The 9994-nt window shown below is 40.2% G+C and overlaps 1 protein-coding gene across 1 annotated transcript in view; it reads left to right on the top strand.

Moving 5' to 3' along the window:
* DPPA2 (developmental pluripotency associated 2) overlaps positions 1–5572 on the top strand; it is an 8922-nt gene extending 3350 nt beyond the window's left edge. The window contains exons 3-7 of the mRNA XM_046657887.1: positions 537–697; positions 789–842; positions 1242–1503; positions 3420–3615; positions 5467–5572. Of these exons, the coding sequence (XP_046513843.1) occupies positions 537–697; positions 789–842; positions 1242–1503; positions 3420–3615; positions 5467–5572 (779 nt within the window). The remainder of the gene's footprint in view (positions 1–536; positions 698–788; positions 843–1241; positions 1504–3419; positions 3616–5466) is intronic.
* Positions 5573–9994: the final 4422 nt, after the last annotated feature.

The raw sequence follows: 9994 nt of genomic DNA, 5'->3' as shown, positions 1-9994 counted from the left end.
TTTCTCAGAACGATTTCATTTTCTGGGCCAATAACAAGGACTTTAGGATGAAGTAGATAGTGACAGGTTAGAGGTAGGCAGAATGAGATGAGACAGGGTACTGCAGAGAATAAGGAGGCAGGCTGGCAGAATGAGGACCATTGTCGGTTGGGGCCGGCTTTTTTGTTTCTGTAGAGAGAGCTGATATTTTCTGGTCTAAAACCCAGACTTGGAGGAGCAATGCAGTATAATAGTCTATCCAAGTAGTTGCTGATGGCTGCAAAAAATACCCCAACAGGTTGCTGTATATAGTGTAAAAACCATGGAATTTAGAATTTTAAAATGTAGGTTTGAGTCTTGGGTCTGCCATTTTGATGGTGGTGTGATCTTAGGCTAATCCTTTAATTCCTGAATCTATTACCTTACTTGTAATATGAAGAAAAATATTTGATATGTATATATGCAAACTGGGTTGCGAGAAATAAGTGAGAACTTCGTAAAATTATGAAGAATCTTAGAAATATTAAATTATTACTCCTATGGTTCTCTTTTCTCAGTTCATCTTCCTCAAACGAATGAACAATTCAAAACTCGCCCCAAACCCAGATGTGAAGCACCCATCCTTCCCTTGCCGGCCATTTTGCCTCCGATTAATAAAGTGCGGCGGGACACTTTGAGGAACTGGTGCCAACAATTTCATTTGAGTACTGATGGCGACGTGAGTACGCTGGTGGGAATCTCGCTGCCCGGAGCAAGTATGGGAAGCTTTGTCGGCTTTTAATTTTTATTTGTCCTCTTAATTTCCTTAGAAAATAGAGGTTTATCTGAGGCTCCAGGAGCATGCTTACTCTGAACAAAAACAGGTGAGTGAGGACCGTGATGGCGGTGCGAATTGTTCCTCCAGCCACCTCTGTATATATGTGGTATCTCTAAGGCAAGATTTCTCAACCAAGACTATTGACATTTTGGACCAAATAATTTCTTTTTGTTTGGGAGGCTGTCCTGTGCATTTAGGACACGTAGCAGCCTAAACATTCCTAGCCTCTACCCACTGGGTGTCATAGCAACCCCTACTCCACCCACACACGGTTTTAACAAACAAAAACTTCTCCCAGTTGAGAACACTGCTCTGAGGGAACTGACGTTCCTAAACTCTTTCTATGCTGACACACGTGGGCCAATGTATAAAGAACGGCAAAATGGACACAAAGTCCTATGGCAGTAGCACTTCGCAGAATACTCATAATGAATCCCATTTGCAGAATGTTCCTGAAACACCACAGGAGGCCAAACTTCAGTCATGTTCGGGGAAGTGCAAGATGGTGACCAAGAGAGCAAGGGTTCCGAAACGTTGTAAGAAGCCTGAGAGAGAGGAAGGGACTAATATAGTTGAAGTAATCACTTCAGCGCAGGAAGCCATGTTGGCAGCGTGGGCAAGAATTGCTGCCAGAGCCGTTCAACCTAAGGCTATGAATTCATGTCCCATTCCTACTTCTGTGGAGACCTTTCTGCCACAAGCCTCTGGTAAGATCAACTTCAAGAGTGAGTACCGTTCCAGAGAAAGAAAGTTAACTTGTATTACTCCAACACTGAGAGGTAGTAAAAGGGAAAGTTAATGAAAGTGTCTGTGACTGGATGTTAGGTTCATAAAGGGCTTATTATTTGATTGGCAGATAGCTAAGTTTTGCCTGGGTGGATCTCCAGACCAGGTGATTGAGGGGTGACCTTTTCTCATCACTAAGCCGAATTCTAAGGTGGGAAGAAAGCATAATCTGATAATGGGGTCAGCCACAGCCTGAGGTCTTCCCTGCTCTCCCTTCCTCAAGGCCTCATAACAGTGAATAAGAGTGTGGGGGTTAGAACTGAACAGTTTTGGTTCAAATCCTTGTCTTACCACTTAGATGCATGGCCTTGGCAAGTTACATAGCTTAAGCCCTGTTAACCTGATGTGTAACACGAAGGTTACAACTCTCCTACTGCATAGAATGTTCGTGAGACTTATGAAATACAACTTGGCACATCAAAAGTAGGCAAAAATAAAATGTTTGGGGCCCTTGTCCTCTTAAAAAATTGTGAGAATAACTTAGCCCCACCTTTCTCCAACTCCTGCCCCTCTCTCTCGGTATTTTTGGTTTTGTCTCCAGCAGACCCTATCTCAGAACAGCACAAAGTCACTCTCCCTTTTTTTTGGCTTGAATTTTTTTCCTCTCCACCCCATTCTCAGAAGTGTTCTGGATCCTCTTTTATTCAGAACTGACTTGGATGGTGAGGCACGTTGTTCACTACACAAGGAACCCAGGCCAAAGGAAGACTGGGAGCTGAAGGTGGCCTACTGCCTTCTCCCCAGTCTGCACTCCCTTCACTGAGGGGGAACCGGCACCTTTTGCTAATTTGCAAAAGCACCGTCCAGCCACAAAGCTGTGTCAGGAGGACTACCTCCCCAAAGACACTCCACTTTCTAATTTTCATTGATGTGCCACATGAGCTAGTGGCATCCCATACTTACTCGTCCTTTCAGTTCTTCTTCATTCAGCAGTTGTTAAGAACCTACTGTCGTCCAGGAGTGTGCCCAGCTCGGGGTATGTTGTGCTAAACACACATAATCTCTACTCTCATTTTACAGTCAGACTAGAGAGAGAGATCCCTACAAATACTCTGTATTTATAGATATTTAAACCCAGAGTGACCACTCCCTTGTTTTAATTTCAGACGCTTGATGTTGTAAAACTTACCTTCTTTTCTTGCAATATCCCGTCTTGCCAATTAGATTGTTCCCTATACTTTTAAACAATGACCCTTTTGCCTGTTTTCGGTAGTTGAGGCTGTATAATGTCATGGTTTGGTGAATGGGCTGTGAGTCAGAATACCTGGGAAATTTATGGGAAAATTATGCTATTTAACACCATAAGCTTCAGTTACCTTGTCTGTAAATAAGAAAAATAAATAGAAGGTAAATGTTAATGTTCTTAAGAATAAATGTATTGGGGTCAACCTGGTGGCATAGAGGTTAAGTTTGTGCACTCTGCTTTGGCAGCCCAGGGTTCACGGGTTCAGATTCTGGGCACGAACCTACACGCTGCTCATCAAGCCATGGTGTGGTGGCGTCCCACATACAAGATAGAAGAAGATTGGTACAGATGTTAGTTCAGGAACAATCTTCCTTACAAAAAAAGAATAGATACATTAATACATGTAAACCACTTAGCAAAATCCTGGGTACAAAGCAAGCATTCCAAAAAGTTAATAGTTATTGTCTCTTGTACTATATAATTTGTGAAGTTAGACTACAGTGTCTTTTAGCCTGGATTTTTCATGCTTCTCTTTCACTTGATTCATCAACAGAATATAAGAGCAAAATCAAGAGCGACTTGCTGAGAGGTTGGATTGGGCACTGTTACTTGGTCTTAACTGTTTCTATCTCCTTCTCTTTCCCTCCCCAGGTGTCAGGTGGTGTGTGGTCCATGGCAGACCTCTCTGGGCAGGCACGGAGGGTTGGGTTCGCCTGCACTTCCGTGCGGGTCAGACCTGGGTGCCTGACACTCCCAGGAGGATGAGCTCTCTCTTCCTGCTGCCAGCCTGCACGTTCCCATCCCCAGACCTGGAAGACAATATGCTATGCCCTGAATGTGCTCAGAGGTAACCCTTAAGTATCTTTGTAAGCATGGCACACAGAAAAGTAGACGTCTAAATGGGTTTCTGAATAATTTAGTAGGAGAAGGCAGAGGACAAACATACCGTTTTCTTAATTTGTCATATAGATCAGGCAAAAAGAACTGAGTAGTGGACTAGAACTCAGGCAAATGTGGCTGCTTCTTAGCAACCTTAACAAAGTATCTGACAAATTAAGACCTTAACTGCCTCAACTGTAGAGACCAATTATAAAAAAAAAAAATTAGAGTTCTTACCACATCGGACACTGAGCTAGGGATACAAAACTTAGTAAGACAAAATCCGTGTAGCATACTGGAATGAAAATGAGTGAGATGCTATGAAAATGTATGGATAGTGCTTACATTGGAGCAGCTTAGGGAAGCTTCAGATGTACTGCAGAAGAGCCTACCAGTTAGAAAATACAATTTCAGCATTTTGGTAGTAGAAATAGCCCATACAAACACATAGAAATGAAAGAATGTAACTCACTTAGAAACTGCAAATAAGTCAATATGACTGGAGCATGTATTGAGAAATAAGTCTGGGAAGGGGAGAGGCAGACCACTGAAGGTTTTATATCTGTATTAAAGGTCTCATATATTGTCCTGTGGGTCATTATTGCTCCTTCACTTTGGGGACATAGACTCCTTTGAGATATAATGATAACCTCATACCCTCTTCTAAGAAAATATACAATGGGCATAAACATAAACACTGCTGTGGATTTTATATAAATCATAGAACTCTTAAGGTCCATTCATGAGTACAAAATTCAGCTTTTGATGATGGAATCGGGTGGAGGTAATGTGAGAGAGGTGTGGAAGAAAACTGAGGTTTTTTTTTTTAAGAAAGCGGACTGATTTTTCAACAGAGACTAGATTGGAAGATAAGTAAGATACTACTGTAATCTGGAAAGATAAAACTTAGGACCTTGGTGAAGAATTTAGGAAGAATGGGATAAATTTAAGAGATGTAGTCATAAAGGGAAGAGGATGCTATCTTATCAGATGGAGGGAAGGAAGAAGTCCAGATCAGTGGTGAAGAATGTGCGGTGTGTGGGCCATGTTTGACATTAGTCTAGAGTTCTGAGAGTATGAGTTAGAGGTAAACATCTTTGGGAGTCATTAGCATGCAAGTTGTACATAGAAGTATATAGGAATTCAAATGGCTTGTGGGCAATGGAGATATAAAAAGTGTACAGTTAGAGCCTGGGAGATAAGTGAGGAAAGGAAACTGAGGGCAGAGAGTTTTAGAAGGAAATGGTTGACAGTGAGATGGCCATGTAAGATTATGATTAATGCACTAGTATTAGGAATGCTAATTTAGGATGACATTGGTGGCTTTTTTGACAGTAGGTTGAGAGCATCAATGGTAAGTTGGAGTGTAACATGTGATACACTGGGAACAGGACATATTGATAATCTCTACCACCTAAGCCAAGAAGGAAGAGAGAGCAGTTAGTTGAGACAATAATATCAAGGGAGCTTGCTTGCATCCTGCTTCCTTCTCCATTTCTTTTTATTTTTTAATGGGAAAACCATGAGCATGTGTGGGAGAGGATGTGAGAAGCTCTGGGAAGCCATGGGAAAGTATAAAGATAAAGGAAGTGGAACTGACTAGCGTACAGAATATGAGCCCTGAGAATGAGTGGACCATCTTGTTCCTTTGTTTACTACATAAAATCTTTCTACCCACCCTCCTTAGGTGATGGGGCAAACTACTCGGGAACTCCAGAAGTGGATTCCTTATTTTATTGGTCGTTTTCAAGGAGTTGTTATGGAACAAATAGTCTTATTCCAACAATTTTTCAAAATTCTTTTCTGACTTGCTTTATAGGAATAAAAAGATGATGAGAAGATTCAATACAATGAAGAAAAAGAAGCAATCTGGTGTGAATGCAACATCATTCCTTTTGAATGGGCCATGTCTTAATACAGAATAAGTGGTGGAGAGCCCACAGTTAAACTGACTTGCATCTCAGTGATGGCTGTATTGTGTCCTAGCTATCCAGTGTTGCCTGATGCTTTGAGTACAGATAGGAATATTGGGATTCTGTACTTGAGGTTTGCCAAAAAGTGATGCTACTGCTGCTTCAAGTATTTAGCTATGTAGAATACAATTTGGTTTGGTTTTGTTTTTTACCCTTCTTCTCCCCAAAGCCCCCCAGTACATAGTTGTATATTCTAGTTTTGAATGCCTCTGGTTCTGCTATGTGGACACCACTTCAGTATGGCCTGATGAGCGGTGCCATGTCTGTGCCCAGGATCCAAACCAGCGAAACCCTGGGCCGCCAAAGCAGAGCACACGAACTTAACCACTCAGCCACGGGGCCAGCACTGGTTTTGTTTTAATTAATAGATTTTAAAGTTTTTTCGGTCTTAGGCTTTCAGAAAAATTGAGTAGAAAGTACAGTTTCCAAGTTCTCCTCTCCTGCCCCTGCCTCACCGTTTGCCCTGCTATCAACATCCTGCACCAGAGAGGCACATTTGTTGAACCCGCATTGACTCATCATTATCACCCAAAGCCCGTGGTTTACATTAGGGTTCACTCTTTGTGTTGTACATTCTATGCATTTTGATGTATAATATATGTCATTACAGTGTCATATGAAATAGTTTTACTGCCCTATCTCCTGTGCTCCAGCCATTCAACACTCCCCCCTAATCCCTGACCACTGATCATTTTACTGTCTCCATAGTTTTGCCCATTTCAGAATGTCATAATTGGAAGCAAACAGTAGCCTTTTCAGATTGACTTCTTTCACAGCACTATGCAGTTAAGATTCCCCCATACTTTCTCATGGGTTGATAGCTTTTTATTTCTTTTTAGCACAGAATAATATTCCAGTGTCTGGATATACCATGATTTGTTTTTCCATTCACCTTTTGAAGGTCACCTTGGTTGCTTCCAAATTTTGGCAATTATGAATAAAATTGCTGTGAACATTCATGTGCAAGTTTTTCTGTGGACATACTGTTTCAGCTCCTTTGGGTAAATACCAAGGAGCATGATTTTTGGATCTTGTGCTAAGAGTAGGTTTAGTTTTATGAGAAACTGACAAACTGTCTTCCAAAGTGGCTGCCATTTTCTATCCCCACCAACAATGAATGAGAATTCGTGTTGCTCCACATCTTTGCCAGCATTTGGTGTCAGTGCTTTGGAGTTTGGCCATTCTAATAGGTGTGCAATATCGATTTAATTTGCAATTCCCTAATGACATAAAATGTGGAGCATCTTTTCATATCCTTCTTTGCCATCTGTATATCTTTGGTGAGGTATCTGTTCAGATCTTTCACCCATTTTTTTATCAGGTCCATTTTCTTATTGTGCAGTCTTAAGAGTTCTTAGATCTTGGATAACAGGCCTTTATCAGATGTCTTGAGAATATTTTTCCCAGTCTATGACTTGTCTTCTCATTCTTGATTAATTGGTATATTTAGATCATTGATGTTGGAAGTGGTTATTATGATAGATGGATTAAGATCTATATTTAGGGGCTGGCCCCATGGCTGAGTGGTTAAGTTCTAGTGCTCCACTGCTGAGGCCCAGGGTTTCACCAGTTCAGATCCTGGGCGGGGACATCGCACCGCTCATCAGGCCATGCTGAGGTGGCATCCCACATGCCACAACTAGAAGGACTCAACCAAGAATATGCAATTGTGTGCTGTGGGGCTTTGGGAAGGAAAAAAATAAAAAATCTTAATAAAAAAAATCTATTTATTTGTTATTGTTTAGGTTTTTTTGAGGAAGATTAGCCCTCAGCTAACATCTGCCATCAATCCTCCTCTTTTTGCTGAGGAAGACTGCCCCTGAGCTAATATCCATGCCCATCTTTCTCTACTTTATATGTGGGATGCCTACCACAGCATGGCTTGACAAGCAGTGCCATGTCCACACCCGGGATCCGAACCGGCGAACCCTGGGCCGCAGAAGTGGAACACACGAACTTAACTGCTGTGCCACCAGGCCAGCCCTGTTACTATTTTTGTTGCTCTTGTTTTTTATTTCCTTTTTTTGTCTTTCCCTCTTTCTCTCCCACTGGTTTTAATTGGGTTTTATGTGATTCCCTTTTTCTCTTATTGTATCAATTATACATTAATTACTTTATTTAGTGCTTCCCCTTGAGTTTGCAATGTATATCTGCAAGTAATCCGAGTTTTCTTTCAAACAGCACCATATCAGTTCATGAGTATGGCAAGAATCTTGTAAAATAGTATTCCCAATTCCTCCTCCTTATTGTTTATAACATTGCTGTCTTTCATTTCAGTTATCTATAAGCTGTACTCATTTATTTATTTCTGTCATCTGTCAGGTCAATTAAGAAAAATAAAAGGTTGTATTTTATCTTCATTTATTCCTTCTCTAAATCTCTTCCTTTGTATAGAGCTGAGTTTCTGACCCATATCATATTTCTTCTTTCTGAGGAATTCCTTCTAACATTTCTTGTAAGGCAGATCTGTTGGTGACCAATTCCCTCAGTTTTTATTTCTCTGAAAAAGTATTTCTCCTTCACTTTGAAGGATAATTTTCCTGGACACAGAATTCTAGGTGTGTTTTTTTCTTTCAACACTTTAAATATTACCCCAGTCCCTTCTTGCTTTTTATTTTCTGAAGAGAAGTCATATATATCTCCTTTCTCCAAACTTTTTATTATGAAAATATTAAAGCACAAAGAAGAGCTGAAAACAGTACAGTGAAACCTGTATGCTTTCCACTTAAATTCAGTGTGTTAATGTTTTCTGTTTGATATATATTGTAACAAATATATTTTTCACTAAATTACTTAAAAGTAAGTTGTAGAGAACTTACAACTTAGTTTGTGTTTCACCAAAAATGGCTGCATGTGTTTCCTAAGAAAATGATAATCTTTACATGAGCATGATACCATTTCGCACTCAAGAAATATCCATGATACCTAATAACCAGACATTTTTCAAATTTTCACAATTGTCCAAAATTTTTCTAAACAAAATCCAGTTGATATTTACACATTATGTTTGGTTATTAAAACTTTTCCAAGATCAATTCCCCATTTTCTCCATGACAATAACTTTTGAGAAGTTTAAGCCAGTTGTCTTGTGGAAGGTCCTACAATCTGAATGACAATAGAGATTCCTCCTTTTGCCTTGTTTCCCACCCCCCATTTTATAATAAACACATGCACATTACATTAAAAAAATTAAGACATGTAGAAAGTAAAAAGTATATATCCAAAACTCTTCCAAGAGACAATGAAGAGTTACATACTAACAGAAGAGTCAGTTCATCAAGAAGACAGCAAAAGAGCCTTCAAACATGAAGCAAACAGAATTGAGGGAACAAATAGTTCTACAATAGTTAAATACTATAACACCCAATGTTCAATAATGGATAGAAGACAAGATCAGTAAGAAGATAGAGAACTTAGGGGCCGGCTCCTTGGCCAAGTGGTTAAGTTCACACGCTCTGCTTTGGTTGCCCAGGGTTTCAATGGTTCGGATCCTGGGCATGGGCATGGCATCACTCATCAGACCATGTTGAGGCGGCATCCTACATGCCACAACTAGAAGGACCCACAACTAAAAAAATATACAACTATATACTGCAGGGGTTTGGGAAGAAAAAAAGCAGGAAAAAAAGGAAGATTGGCAACAGTTGTTAGCTCAGGTGCCAATCTTTCAAAACAAAAAAATTAGGCCAGCCTAGTGGTGCAGTGGTTAAGTGACCATGTTCCGTTTTGGGGGCCCGGGGTTCGCCAGTTCAGATCCTAGATGCAGACATGGCACCACTTGGCAAGCATATAAAGGTGAGACAATACCAATTGTGTACTTTCTCATGCACTGCAGAGTGAAGTTCTCAATCTCATGCATGAAGTAGTCTTTCCAAAAATGTTTTATCTGAATCTAATCAAACCTCTAGTCTAGACAGTACAAGGGTGGTTCAGCATATGAAAATCAATGTAATATACCTATTAATAGAGTGAACTAAAACCCCCTCTCAATCAATGCAGACAAAGCATTTAACAGATCTAACTCCCTTTCATGATAAAAACATTCAATAAGCAAGGAATAGCAGGAAACTTCCTCGACGTGATAATGGTCATATATGAAAAGCCCACAGCTAACATCATACTCAAGGGTGAGAAATTGAAAGTTTTTCCCCTAAAGTCAGGAACAAGACAAGGATGCCCATTTTCACCACTTTTATTCATCATGGAACTCGAAGTTGTAGCCAGAGCAATTAAGCAAGGAAAAGAAATAAAGTTCATCTAAATTGGAAAAGCAAAAGTAAAACTATTTTTGTGCACAGATCACATGATGTCACATGTGGAAAACTCTAACTTATCCCTCAAAATATTTAGAACTAGTGAACAAAGACAGCAAAT

Source organism: Equus quagga, chromosome 4 (genome assembly GCF_021613505.1).
Source record: "Equus quagga isolate Etosha38 chromosome 4, UCLA_HA_Equagga_1.0, whole genome shotgun sequence".
Taxonomy (NCBI): Eukaryota; Metazoa; Chordata; class Mammalia; order Perissodactyla; family Equidae; genus Equus; species Equus quagga.
Note: the sequence above shows the minus strand (reverse complement) of the source record. Positions and strands in the feature narration are given on the sequence as shown.